Below are 14611 nucleotides of genomic sequence, written 5' to 3'. Positions count from 1 at the left end.
AACATATTTTTCCTTACAATGTCCCATAAGCTAATAAAAAATTAAGTCTAAGTCTAAGTACTGAAAATGTTATGGAGTAAGAAGAAACCTACTCATTGCTATAGAAAGGAACCTTTCTGTTGGTTAGAATAAATGCGAACAATATGACACGCATTATTCATACTCTAGACGTTATTTTCTAGTTCATGTCAATATAAAAGGTTCCTCCTGCTACAAATACCGTTTTGTTTTTTTTTGTATGTGCTTGCCTGAGTGTAAGGTTTTTGAGAGAAGATGAGATTACTTTGGTTTGCACTTCAAAAATGATGTGGAGCAAAAGTGCAACATTTTCTTTCCTCTATTTTCAGAATTGTTATAGCATTCCTTTAAAAGAAAAGAGGAAAAAATAAAAATATTGTTAGTCTCTCATCGGCAAAAATCTGGAACAACAGTTAACTCCTTAGTTGGGTCCATGACCTTATTTCTTCCGAGTTTTTGTCTGATTTGCTGCTCTCTTGCTGCTGACTGATATTGTAGTGCAGGGAGGGTAAAATGTGCTTCTTCACTGGTCATATAATAGAAAAAAAATGATTTATATGTTTTTCATAATTTGATAATTAAAGAGCTAATATCCAACATAAATAAAAAATGGGATGGGTCTAAATGTTCACTGTTAAACTAGAGTGCAGGAATTATCTAGTACAGGCACATTTCTATAATAACCTTGAAAATATTCAGTTTTATTTTATCATTTATTGGCTTTCCACTGTAACTTCTGTGAAAACTTCAGTGATATGTCTACCTTGTTTCCTGGAATGTGGCAGTAAATTAAGTGTCATATATGTCCTTATGGAATATATATGACATTTACACACACATTTTGGTATTGCTTTTTCACTGGGAAGAAAACTATGTTCTAAATACTCTTTATAATAATGGTTAGACCTGTAATTACAAAATAGTTAACTGCCCAGCAAACTCTTGCTGCTATATAATAATGTAAATATGATAATCAGTTATTACACGGTATATTATACAGAAATAGATTTTAAATTATATGTTACCTAACTACCTATAGAATTCTGTTCCTGTTATCTGTACTCAGTGCTACATAGCTGGTAAACTGTGCTAAATCCAGTGTCAGGTCCCTGTCCTTTAGTATTCACCATCTGAAGGCATCCAGTGGGGTGAAACTATCTGAGGACATTGTTATGAATATTTATGTAAACCCCAAGGGGATTCCCTAGATTCTTGGGGCTCTGTGTGCTGGTAGCTCAGGGAGAGGCACACTGTCACTGGTAGGAAAGGGAAGACAAGGGCAGACTCAGAGTTTGCTCAGCACCCAGTAGGGAGTGAGATGCCCTTCCCTGGGAGCTCAGGAGAGGGGAGAAGCAATTTTTGGAGCAGTTTGGGCCAGTCAGGGAAAGGGTAGGACTGGCTGGGGGAAGGGGCTGGTGAGTCCCAGGCCTGCTTGCAGGGTTCAGTCTCCTCTTCAATTTGTCTAACTTGGGTACATTACTGAGTATGAAGTGGTGTTCAGGGTCGGCTCCCTCCAGCTCACACCAAGTTACTTCTCATAATCCATACTGGGAATTTACTCATTTTTCCTGGGAAATCAGCAGGGGTAAATGTAAGGTCTGAGTTTAAAAGACAGGATCCTTCCTGGCAGGGTCACCAGGGCAGCTTGGGAGGTCACCAGCACACAGAGCTCCAGGAATATGGGTAATCTCCTTGGGGGTTGTATATATCACAGAAGTTAGTGATGGTGTAGCTGACTCCCACAGTCACTGCTGTTTATCATTTCCCATTTAATTTCCCTAGTCATTCAGGTAGTTTTCAGACATTCATGAAGTTTTTAGGGGACGCAATATCTAATGCTTAATCAGAATTCAAATATATTGCATCTACTATGTCCCCTTTAAGAGCTAATATTCTACTTATTTAATAAAAAAGAGTAAGTTTTTTCTAGCAAGAATTATTTTTTGTAAGCTCATGTATTTCTCCTATACTCCATGATTCGGTGATTTCAACTTTTGTAGTCCATTGTCCTCTAGCTGTTAAGTACCTTTGTTTTTTGCTTCTTAATGTTCTTATAGTTAGCTAGGACTGGCTGTTACATTTACATCAATGTAATTGCCAGGATTGCTCTTTTTTCCCTTTTTGAAAATTAATATTACTTTTATTTTAGTTTTCGGTTACTTCTCAATTTCTTCATGATTTTTAGGTCTAATTCTTAGTGGTAGAGTAATTTGTTTCTGAATGTCCTTTGGATTCTAGAATGTATATAATCTGGACTGGTTTATGTATGTATATTCAAATATTCTTTCACCAGTTTCACCTGTTCTTAATTTATATTTACAGAGTCTTCCTTCCTTTCTAATCATTCAAATATAATTTAATCTTATTGAGGGCAAATTTCATAAAAGGAGTATCTCAGCTAGTCATTAAATTAATCTTCCTAATTTATCTATGGATTGACTCTCTTTTTAGTATTGCAGTATTTCCACCTCATCTCCTGATATTGTATACCTGTAAAAGCCACAGTTAATCCCCTTTAATTTATTTGGCTAACAAGCTCATTTTGGTTGTTTGTTTTCCTGGACTTTCTTTGTAAGTCCTACATGACTAAGTCCTTGCTTTGTTGTCTCCCTTGTTTGTTTCCAGAACATTTTTTTAAAAACTGATGTTGCTTGAGCTGTCCTTTGTAATACCATGTTGGCCATTTCTTGTACTACACAGTCTTTATCAGAGGTAATGTAGGAGGTATGATGTCTTTTAGGAGTAACCCAGAAATCTTCAATGCCACTTCTTCCCATTACATCTTACTCGCTTGTTTCTTTTAATTTGCTAAAATGGTCATGCGTGAAATTTGACACCCATGTACTTCTGTATAATTTCTATTATACCTAATAATCATTTCTATGCTAAATTCAATTAGTGCATGGTCACTGGTTCCAGGCTTCCCTGTTGTTCACATGTACTCAGTGATTTTCTCCTTATCAGTAGATCCAGGATGTCTTCCTTCTTGTTGGTGTTTCTGCTTTCTGGCACATGAATTGTCTTTTGTGTAACTTAGATTGTTTGTATTCTTTGATTCATGGTTAGCTGTATTTGTTACCTTGTAGCTAAACAAAATTCTCTCAATTAGTATCTTCCAGCTTAAAAAACTTTTGAGAAATGGTCCAGTAATATTTCATTCCCTCCAGTCCTGCTGGTCTGAAGGTGTTTTTTTCCCTCTTTGTTTAATTGTAGCTCATAATTATTTCAGCGATACAGTGCTATTCCTCCAGTTTTTCTTTCCTTTTTATCTCTAAGTACACTATCTACCGTTATCAGAATCATCCCACTAAATGTGATGCCAACAAGTCCAGATTTGCATCTAGCTAGTGTGAACAACATCCTGATTCCTATTGCATTTGTGCACAGACATTAGTAATACAGAAAAATTCATGATGTGCCTTGCTTTGGAATTCCATGCAGAATAATTTGAGTTAAGTGAAATTCTCATTCCCCATCCCTTCCAAACTTCTCTTTCCCTCAAAGTTGTGAAGTCTGCCTTATTTAGGAGTCTTGAATTTAGGAGGTTGGTTAAGTGTAGAGACAGTTTTCAGACAAAGAACCATAATAACCCACAGAACCCTAAGAATGCTCCTTGGCCTCAGTCACTCACCACTAATAAGTTTAGTATTTATTGGTGCTTCTGTACTCCTGTCCATATCACTTTCTAAGGAATATTGCTCTTATGTGTATTCTGAATACAAATAGAGTAAACTCAACCCGGGTTTAGTTCTGAATATAGCATTATAGAGAGAGTCGATAAATTTTTCATAACAGAGCTAACATTGACAATTCAATGTCAGTCATATCTGGTAAGTTAAAGACTTCAGTGCAAATGAGACACTTTCAACCTTATTTCTTACACACACAAATTACATTAACATTTTTAGGTTGCAAAGTCAAACAATCAAAAGTTAGGAAATGTCAGAATTAAGGTTGTCTGTGCAACCTTAATCCATCCCCCTGGTGGTACCTGTGTATTATGAGACTGTCTTCAGTTACATAATCACATATTTTTTCCATAGGACCCTTACCTCATTCAGTGAACACGGTGGACCTCCTCTGAGGACGAATAAGGATTTTGTTGTGTAGGAGGCTGTGGGTGGTAGGACTTCTGCCTCGTTTATTGTAGAAATTGGAAGTGAATGAGGCAGTGGATTGTACGAAGAGAAAAGATCATTAATTGAATGCTGCCCTGGAGGGTTGGATTCTATGTGATGCTAAGCAAGTCACTTAAACAAAACTTTTCTTGGTGGTCACTAATTGTGTGTTCCTCATTTTCTGGGCACACAACATGAGACCCTGGGGTCTGATTTGTGGAAGTACTGAGTGCTCACAGCCTCAGCTGAAGTCAATGAGTGGAGAGCTTTGAACATATATAGTACTATGTGTTGCTAAGTGCACTGAAAAATCAGGTCCTAGACATCTCAGTTTGGGCATCCAAAATTAGTGGATGCTTTTGACTGTATTCTCTCTGTACCTCAGTTCTTCATCTATAAAATGGGGGTAACACCACCTCCTCATCTCACAGGGTTGTTGTGATGTGAAGATAAATTTCATTAATGTTTCTGGAGCACTCAGATTCTATAGCAATGAGTGCCATAGAAAAGTCCATAAGGAAATTAATAGTTGTGTATTCAGAGCAGGGTTTGAATAGTATGGATTAAATAGGGCTAGGGCCACACGTTGAACACTGCAGATAAAAGATAACATTGAATAGATGCTTGTTATTTGTGCATTGTCCATCCTGTGCACTGAACGAGCCCGGGGTCCTGTGGGGAAAATATAGTATGTGATTTTATAATTAAAGACTATCATAATGCATATGCACAGGGGGGTCGAATCAAGGTTGCAGAGGCAACCTTAATTGTGGCATTTCCTAATATTTGAATGCCTGACTATTCAATCTTAATGTTTTAACAGTTTTTGTGGGTGTAGTATATAAATATTTTGTTATTGGCTGACTAACTTTACATGACAATGAGGAAGCTAACAAGGGATCTCCAAATTATTTTCCTAAACAGGTTTACCTAATACAGGCTGCAATTGGAGTGCTTTGAATTTTGTTGTTTTCATGTCAGTGTTTGAATCTCTTTTCAGTGTGGATTTTTAAGCCCAGTATTCTTGGTAACAAAATAATAGCTTCTGTGGACTCTCACAGGACAACTGTTTGTTTCTTGACAACATAAACTATGGGTACCAGAACAGTGATCTCCTTGTCAGTTTCAAAAGTTTGGCTTTAGCTTTTGAAGTCAGGGAAAACATTCCCAAATAAGCAGCTGTTCTTTGAAAACCACCAAAAAAAACTTTTAGGACAACAGAGAGGCTTGGCAGGACATGCAGATTTTTCAATGCAGTATAATTAATAAATCAGTCAAGAAAATGAAATATCTTTAATGCAAAACCATGTTATAACAGGTTTCAGAGTAACAGCCGTGTTAGTCTGTCTTTGCAAAAAGAAAAGGAGTACTTGTGGCACCTTAGAGACTAACCAATTTATTTGAGCATGAGCTTTCGTGAGCTACAGCTCACTTCATTGGATGCATACCGTGGAAACTGCAGTAGACATTATATACACACAGAGGCCATGAAACAATACCCCCTCCCACCCCACTGTCCTGCTGGTATTGTTTCATGGTCTCTGTGTGTATATAATGTCTACTGCAGTTTCCACGGTATGCATCCGATGAAGTGAGCTGTAGCTCACGAAAGCTCATGCTCCAATAAATTGGTTAGTCTCTAAGGTGCCACAAGTACTCCTTTTCTTTTTGCATGTTATAACAGAGATGTTTGTTTTCAAAGCAAGAGGTCCCATGACAGTGTATTATTTCTCTAGCTTTATTTCTATTACACCTCATAATTGCTATAGATTTTAATTATTGTATCTGGCAACAGATGTTGGTGCAACTGTGACAATGCTGACTAATTAAATGGTCTACTTGATTGCTTTTCAGGGAAAAATGTTATATATTACAGTTAATCAGAGAACTATACCAGACAATTTATACTTTTTAAAATTATACTATATATTGTGAATAACCTGGTTTCTGACTGGCTGCATTTTTCCTTTCCTTTCCTTTTAAGCTTTATCAGAAAATTGTCAGTTGACATCCAGAGATATACAGAATGCTACAGAACTCATTTATTAATCAGCCCCAGTATCATTTGAGATAGGAGCGTTTAAAATGTCACATTTGCAAAGCTCTACGTTAGTTATGGTTGAATTCCACTTTTCTTTATAAATGTTATCTTTAAATGGTGGCATTGCTAAAAGGGACACTATGAATGATTTCATAATTTAAAGAAATTGCAAGTCTTCTTCCCAATTATTCATTTGTTCTTTTCCAAAGGTCATTGTTCCCACCACCCTTATTTCTGACAGTGTTTAACATACAGGATGGCAGGCATTGTTTTTTGGTAGTGGGTGGGTTTATAGATGTGGCTGTCTTTAGGCAGCCTTATTTGAAGATGGACAAGAGGCAGGGTGTTCAGAGAGCACATGTGAGCGGTCACTTGCCAGGGTATTATCCACTGTTCCTGACTGGATACTTGCCTTTTTACTGGAATGCTGGGGATAAGTAGGTTTGAGTTACTTTTTGGTTGGTTCTGAGTCTGAATTTGCAGGTCCTAATTAGCACGCATAGCCCTAGCCAATCAGGCAGCAAGCCATCCAGGTTGATGAGACATTGGACCCAGAGCCATGCTATCTGATTGGATGGTAGCTCTTCCAATGAACTGTAATGAATTGAGGACGTACAATTATTTCCTACCTCTCATTCCCATCACTAGAGCATCCACATTCTTCACAGGTGGATTGGATCTGCATAGCAAGTTCCTGGTGGACCTCATGGAGTCTTCATTCCTTTCCTTTCCCTTCCAAGGTTACAGGAAATTCTGCTTGGGATATATACATAGAAACATTTGTTAAAAATCATTTCAGGTATGCTGAGAAATGCTTTCCTTGCAGCATGCTCTAGAGGTGATCGTATTATGAATTAGTCTAATCCCCTCGAGAAAGTTGTTCTACAGCAGAGCTCCCTCCTCCTCCCACTCTTGTGTTTGTCATGGCTTTCATACTCTGCATTGTTTCAGAGTACAGCTGTTTTAGTGGGTCATGGCGAGGATGTGGGGTATGATGCAGCTTGGTCTTCAGTTGCTGATTGCTTTATGGGTCAGGGCCAAAGCCTTGAACTGGCAAGAGAAGCAGACTGGTAGCCAGTGGAGGGATCAGTCCGCAGTGTGATAGCCTCACAACAGCCTGTCCCCCTGAGGTTTGCTGCCGCGTTCTGCCTGAACTGGAGCCTTTGCATTGATTCCAGCTTCAGGCCTAGATACAGGGCTTGGTTGGGATTCCCTTTTCATGCTCTCAAAGGAGTAACAGGGCACAAGGAACCCCCTTACTCCCTTGTATGGGCTACCTACAATGTAGGTCTGTTTGTAGGAGTGAGTGGCCTCCGTGGGGTTGCTGCTCCTGTATAGGAGGACAGGCAAGGTTGGTGAAGTGGGGAGCCTTGGTTCTGCAGCCCCTTATTCCCACCCATGTGCTCACCATCGCTATTGAGCTGATGTACAGGGGGAAGTAAGCTGCTAGGTCTAGAAGTAGCACCTGGAGCAAGAGTCAAGTAGGCTTCAAATTGTGACTGAGTCAGGTTCATTTCTGGTCTGCTTCTCAGGCAGTACAACTCCACACTGTCTCTTACTTAGGGCTCATGGTTGACTCTACAATTTAGTCCACAGTGGTTTTGCAGGTGACAAAAGTGTGAATCACTGTGTGTAGTGCTGCTCTTGTTCTCATGACCCCACATTCATGGACTGGATTTTCAAAAGCATTCAGCACCCACTGTCAAGGCTATATTTTCAGAAGTGCTTAGCTCCCATTCAGATACCAGATTAAGTGGTGGATTTTCAAGTGAGCTAAGCACATGGGGTACTCTTTGAAAAGTCTTCCCCAGGCTGTTCCAGTGGAAAGTGCAGAGTGCTGATCACACTGAAAATCCATCCCTTATTTCTGTGCCTCAAGAGGAGCTGAGCGCTTTTGGAAATCTGTCACCAATGTGGGTACTGAGCATTTTTGAGAATCTGGCCCTATTCCTCTGGCTAAGGAGGGCTAGATATAGATACCGCTGGAGCCCATGAAACTACTGCTACTGCCCATGCTCTCATAAAGCTTTTATGGTTATTGCAAATATAATTTATATAAAGTTCTATAAATGGAATGATCTCATATACTTCCACTAACAAAGACTCAAATGTAATCCATCAGTCTGTTTGGTACAATATGATTTCATTACATGGTATGCTAATTATATCAAACAAAACAAAAATTATTCAGATTTTTAAAATAAAGCCACATGCACGAGGCATATGTATAATATATTTAAAAAAACTATGGATTTTCCAAATAAACCTATTAAAAATTAGGTTTGTCCTTACTCAGGTAACCTATGAGAATCAACAATAATCCCCAGCCTATTGAATAGACAAATGCCCTCCTAATCCTCCACCTTCTCAGAAGTCTACGAAAACAGGCCTTCTATTGTGCCGCAAAGGGCTATGTTGGACAAAGAGGAAAGTTTGCTCCAGTATAAAGTTCCTTCTCTGCAAATGCCCGGCAAGCATTTCCTTCACATTTAAACCAGAGCGCTAGCTGCTCAAATGCCTCAGGTGATTTCAGCTGCTGCTGTCACACAGAGACACAATTTCTCAGGTAGCCAAGACTCAAACAATTACATTTTTATAGGTCAAAATAAGTACACTGAATTGCACTTGGAAATTTAATTGGAAGCCCCTGTGAATCTCAGAGGACAGATATAATATGCTCCTTCCATGAATAACTAAGCAAATTTGACTATTGCATTCTGCATCTGTTTAAGTTTCCAAATGGTCTCCAAATATAACCTCATGCAGAGTATTCCAATTGCAGTAATTCAGTTTTAAGGTGACAAAGCCATTGATAAATGTAATGAGGGTTGCATTCAAAATATATCGAGCAAGACATTTATGCTGTCTTTTATAATGGCAATTGAAAATTTTTTTAAAAGCTACAGTATAAAACAATTGCATTTTTAAAAGTAATTAAAATAACTAAAGTTTTACAGATGAATAGTTGAGAAGAGCAAGACTACTTAAGACTGCCATTCCATGGTTTGTCTGTAGATCTTACAGAATTTCAGAGGACACAGAATAGTGAGTAATCTTGCAGCCAGCAAACAGCAGTCTGTAATTCCCTAGACGCAGTTCAGCAAGTAAAAGGCAGAGTGAGAGTTTGAACTCTGAATTTTCTTTATTTTAATTAGTTTGTGTTTTGTCTGAAACAGTACATGAACATGTACTCCTCTGTTTTATGGAGTGATTTGAATTTGACTGAATTTCTGAAAATTTAACTGTTGATGTAATGCTTGACAGAGACTGCAATCAGGGAGTAGATAATATAAAGTGCATTTGTCTCTTTTTTCTAGTGTGTAAATTTAAAGCACATAAAAGGTGTGCAGTCAGGGCAACAAATAATTGCAAGTGGACTACGTTAGCCTCTATTGGGAAAGATATCATTGAGGACGAAGATGGTGTAAGTATTATTCAGGCTTTCAATACTTCACAACAGTTAATTGTTTGGTGGGTATTTTATTTTATTTTTTAATTGGCAAGTATAGAAATGTTAAGTGACCCATTAAAGTTAATGGTAGTTAGCTGTATTGCTATAGATACTATATTAAAAGCCTGATAAAGGGGCTCTTCAGGAGATGCATTTACCATCAATGGGCTCTAGAAGGAAGAATTCCATGTTACAGAATTCTGGGGGAAGTATGGACGGATCCTCTGAGCTTTGAGAATTGCTGTGAGAAGCCCCTCTCTTTCTCACCTCAAACTTGAGCAAAGAAGTTGTATTTGTGTTAGTCTTGTTGATATGCTGTTTTCTTGGCCTGCTTTGTCTACTTGTAACTGACACCAGTTCTCCAGAAGATCTGTTTGGAATTCATTGACATACAGCTTGTAGTTCTACTGATACATGTAACTGTTAAAATTAAAAGTAGAAAATGTAACAGTTTTTTTGTGAGTTGTGTCAAAGTAGATGAGTTAAATTTACAGCCACTGGCATATAATTCTTTTCTAGAAGATTAGTGCTAGAATTGCCAAAAATATGCATGCATACAGAAATTTACATATCTAGATATTGGTGCAAAGAGTAAATTAGAAGAAAGTTTCAGGAGGATGCTGAATTACTGATCTTTTTGTAGTTTTAATGGCAAATTTCCGTGTAATGGTATTTAACTTTATAACAACTTCCTCACAGATAGCTATGCCTCACCAATGGTTAGAGGGTAATTTGCCTGTTAGTGCCAAATGTGCAGTCTGCGACAAGACCTGTGGCAGCGTTTTACGCCTCCAAGATTGGAAGTGCCTCTGGTGTAAAGCTATGGTAGGTATCATATGGCTTGTAAAAATGTCTTGGATTCTGCCAGGATGGTTATTTACCCATTATTCTCATTTTTCATTATTTAACCTTTTGGAAGGGAAGGGGACCGATCAGTTCATAGTGAGTGACCTGGACAGATGTGTAACATTCATAATCTAGAATGTCTCTCCCACTTGTCTGTTGTTTTTAATAGGTCCACATATACAGGTTTTTCTTTAATAGTCCTTGCTACGTATCATGTATCCTTTGCATTTCTCCTAACTCCCTGAGGCCATGGTCTAAAGCTCACTGAAATCAAAGGGAGATTTTTTGCTTTTACTTCAATGGGCTTTGGATCAGGCCCTTAGTACTTCATCCTATACTAGAGGCCCATTGTGTTTCGAGCAGGTCATCTGCTTGAATAGTTGGTGACATACTCTGTGCCCCTTATAATTATATGTATGTCTATCATTTTGGCTTCCTAGTCTCTTCTAATAAATATAAAACTAATTGTCTTTAATCTATCCTGAAATATATAATTGCTGAGACTTTGTTTCCCTTGTTCCTATCTTCTGTAGTATTCTTCATGTGGTATAGATTTAAATTCTCCATCTTTCTATCACTGTCTTCTCATCAATGTATAATTGCATTTTTTCCCTTGATGCCTTTATCTCTTGTTAGCTTCTCTCCTGCAATTCGGTGCTTTTCCTAGAAGTGGGAAATCGGCAGAATTTTTAAGTATAGTAGTGCATTCAGAATATTTTGTTTAGAAATAGATAACTAGATCTATGGTTTAATGTTTGTATATGTTTGAATATACTGCAATATAGTCTGTTATACATTACCCCATCTCTGAATAATATCTAGCTACTGTATCTATTGCAATTTTACCATAAAATGAGATTATATGTTGGGAAGCAATTATTCATTTAACTTATTTTTCCTCAGGTTCACACTGCCTGTAAAGATCTGTATCCTCATAAATGTCCGCTTGGACAATGTAAGGTATCCATCATACCTCCAACAGCACTCAACAGCATAGATTCTGATGGTACGTAGTATAACGGGGCCATTAGTAGGAATTCTGCAGTTATGGTTTCACTGAGATTTCTACCTGAAGCAGGGCTAAAATCCCTCTTTTTCACAGATAAATTTAGTCTCCAAATTTAGCACAATAACTCTTCAGATGGTAATTGAATTTTCCATGTAATTATTTTTTAGAAAAGTCCGTACTAGCTTACAGAGGAAGTATTATTAACTGCTCCCCTTTAAAAATTCTGTTCTCATGTTTCTCTGGGATCCACCAACGAAACAACCAGAGTCCTTGAAAACTTCACACACATGCATTCTGACATGGGCCACTTTCAAAAAACACAAAGAATGATTTTTTTAACTCAAAATTAAAGAGTTTGTGTTATGCAGATTAGCTTACTGAACTCCTCAGATGCACTCTCTTCTGATGTTTTTGAGGATAAAAAAAATAGTTTCCATTTTCTATCAAAATTTTATTTTAATCAGAAACATGAACAGATCACCATTAAAGGTAGTGAAAATTGAAAGGTGCGCATTGCTTGTTCGGGACAGAGATGAGCTTGACTGTAGGTGTGGGAAAGAAGGTGAAGCTGAGGTTGGGAAGATGAATTGTTGAGTGGAGTGTTGAGAAACAACTGTTTTATTATATTTTTTTTTATACTTTGTGTTGGTGGCATATGCAACCCAACTACCTTACCTCTAAGTTAGGCACTTTTTTTTGTATGGGATTGATATAAATGACTGAATACTGGAGATGTTCACTGACTCTGAACTTGCTGTCTAATGTCTTTGGCTGAAGCAGTGAAATTGCTGCTATTTATTATTCATGCTAAGAAGATTGCTTTCATTATAAGTGCAATTAGATTGCTTACCATTAAAAAATATTGTTTTAAATTATGCATTAACAGAAAGTGGAATTATATTAAACTTCTTATACTTTCAAAGTCCATTTTTTTAATTCATTAGAACTGATAAGATTTTTAGCTTTCAGATTTCTTTTTAGACAATTAAAAAGAGACAATTGCTTTATTCTTGTCTGAAATGAGAGTCAAAACCTGGCCACATATGGCCTGATTCAAAGTGGTGCTGAGTATCCATAACTCCCATTGGGCCCTCAGTGAATGTGATTTTCATGACAACACTGTCCATTAGCACTGTTTACTAAAGTCCTGATCCAAAGCCCATTGAAATCAATTGAAAGTCTTGCAAAGACTTCAGTAAGCTTTGGATTAGACCATAAGGGTGTGTTGTTCTGTCCTTCCATTATAATTCAGCTGTATGAATTCAGTCTGAAATAAAAGTTTCCATGCAAAGTCTCAGTTGGTAGTAATTTAACAATATAACATTTTGTTGAAATGTATGGGGGTTCTTAGATTTGGTGGGAATGGGAACTTTTGTAGATTGGAGGACTCAATTGACACTACTGCACTCTGGTGCAACTTAATGGAAGCTTTAAAAAAAAGTCAGAAAAAATTATGTTTTATATCTGGAAAATGTATTTGATGGTATGGTGATGTGTGTTGGAAAAAATTGCAACATTCCATCAACCCACATTTTTGCTGTGGAAAATAAAGCTATTTTCTTTTGTGTTTTGCTAACTTTAGACAAAAAATTCAGGTAAAAATCCAGGAGACAAAAAGCAAAGTAGTAAATTTGAAGTAGATTTAATATAACAGTGCTATTCTCCTTCAGGCTAATACTCAATTCCGTTTTTGCATTTATGCATCATATGATAGCATCCCTTTTGTCCTTTCATCCATTTTCCTCCTCTTTCTCGTGATTTCTCTTAAATGTGTTCATATATAAAGATCTTATTTATTTCATTCTTTCTAACTTTGTTCACAGGATTCTGGAAAGCCACATGCCCGCCATCCTGTGCCAGTCCTCTTTTAGTTTTTGTTAACTCAAAGAGTGGAGACAATCAGGGAGTAAAGTTTCTTCGTCGATTCAAACAGTCGCTAAATCCAGCTCAGGTGTTTGATTTAATGAATGGAGGACCTCATTTAGGGTAATGAACTTTGCAATCTTGAGCAAGCCTTTTCAAAGGGAATTGAGTACAAAGTGACTCAGTTGTTCCCTAATTATAGTATTTTTTTACAAATCTCTGATATTTGCTTTCCTATTAACATTTGTAATGGATAAAGTTAAAAATTTAAAACACCAGTCACCTGTAACTTCATTATCAGTTCTGTGGGTGTGTAGGATTTTATTTATATTTTAATAAAGATTCACTTGAAATTAAAGATTTATTCATATTTCTCATGGACTGCTGGCTAGCTCCAGGCTGTGGTCTCTATGGCTGTGTCTACACAGCCTGCAGCAGTGACAGACTGGGGCTTGTAGAGCTTGTGCTAGCTCTCTAAAAATAGCTGTGTAGACAGCGCTTTGAAGTTTTGACTGGGGCTGGAGCTCGGGCTCTGAAGCCCAGGGAGGGGGCTGATCTGCCACAGGCTGTGTAGACATACCTACTAAGGCCCTGATTTAGGAAAGCAGTTAAGCACATGCTGAAGTGCTTTCCTGAATCAGGGCATTATACACAGCTGAAAGAAATTTGTTCTTTTTTGTGTGTATTTTCAACATACAGTTCAGCCCTGATTGGCAGCTCATTGTGCATATCTATGTACAGAAATATGTATGTGTAACTATTTCTGTAATGTCTTAAAATAGCTTTAGAATAATATTCTAAAAAAGCTTTAGGGCAGGTCTGTACTACCGGTAAAGCTGATCTAACTTACGTTACACAGGGGTGTGAAAAAGCCCCTGCAAGAGCAACACAAGTTTCGCACTGTCCACACCAGTGCTATGTCAGCAAGAGATGCTCTCTCACGACATAGCTTCTGCTTCTTACCGCAGTGGAGTAATTATGCTGACAGGAGAACGCCCTCCCATTGGCATAGCGGGCCTTCACCAGGCATGCTACCGCAGTGCTGCTGGATCAGTGCAGCTGCCCCGATGTAGCGCTGTAGTGTAGACTTGCCCTTAGAATTTTGGACACAAATGGCACTTTGAAAATACTGTAGGTAATCATGTGGTTGGTTAAGTACAATAGCTTTTCACTACTAGAGACCTAAATTCAGGTTACAGTTTAGGTCACAAATGCAAATGAGTTATTCTGTGAGCTTTATGCAGAATTTATCATGTCTTTGTTTG

General features: G+C 37.7%; 1 protein-coding gene across 6 annotated transcripts in view; it reads left to right on the top strand.

The window, feature by feature from the left end:
- The window catches only part of DGKH (diacylglycerol kinase eta), a 277531-nt gene that overhangs the window by 181129 nt on the left and 81791 nt on the right, over window positions 1–14611 (top strand). For all 6 annotated transcript variants that reach the window (XR_012159131.1, XR_012159132.1, XM_073345657.1 and 3 more), the window contains exons 7-10: window positions 9495–9601; window positions 10328–10453; window positions 11378–11480; window positions 13307–13469. Coding sequence is in view for 4 of the 6 variants with exons in the window: in XM_073345657.1 (XP_073201758.1) it covers window positions 9495–9601; window positions 10328–10453; window positions 11378–11480; window positions 13307–13469 (499 nt within the window). In the remaining 2 variants the exon portion in view is untranslated. The remainder of the gene's footprint in view (window positions 1–9494; window positions 9602–10327; window positions 10454–11377; window positions 11481–13306; window positions 13470–14611) is intronic.

The sequence above is a fragment of the Lepidochelys kempii genome, chromosome 1 (assembly GCF_965140265.1).
Source record: "Lepidochelys kempii isolate rLepKem1 chromosome 1, rLepKem1.hap2, whole genome shotgun sequence".
NCBI lineage: Eukaryota > Metazoa > Chordata > Testudines > Cheloniidae > Lepidochelys > Lepidochelys kempii.
This window is presented reverse-complemented; position numbering and strand designations above follow the sequence as displayed.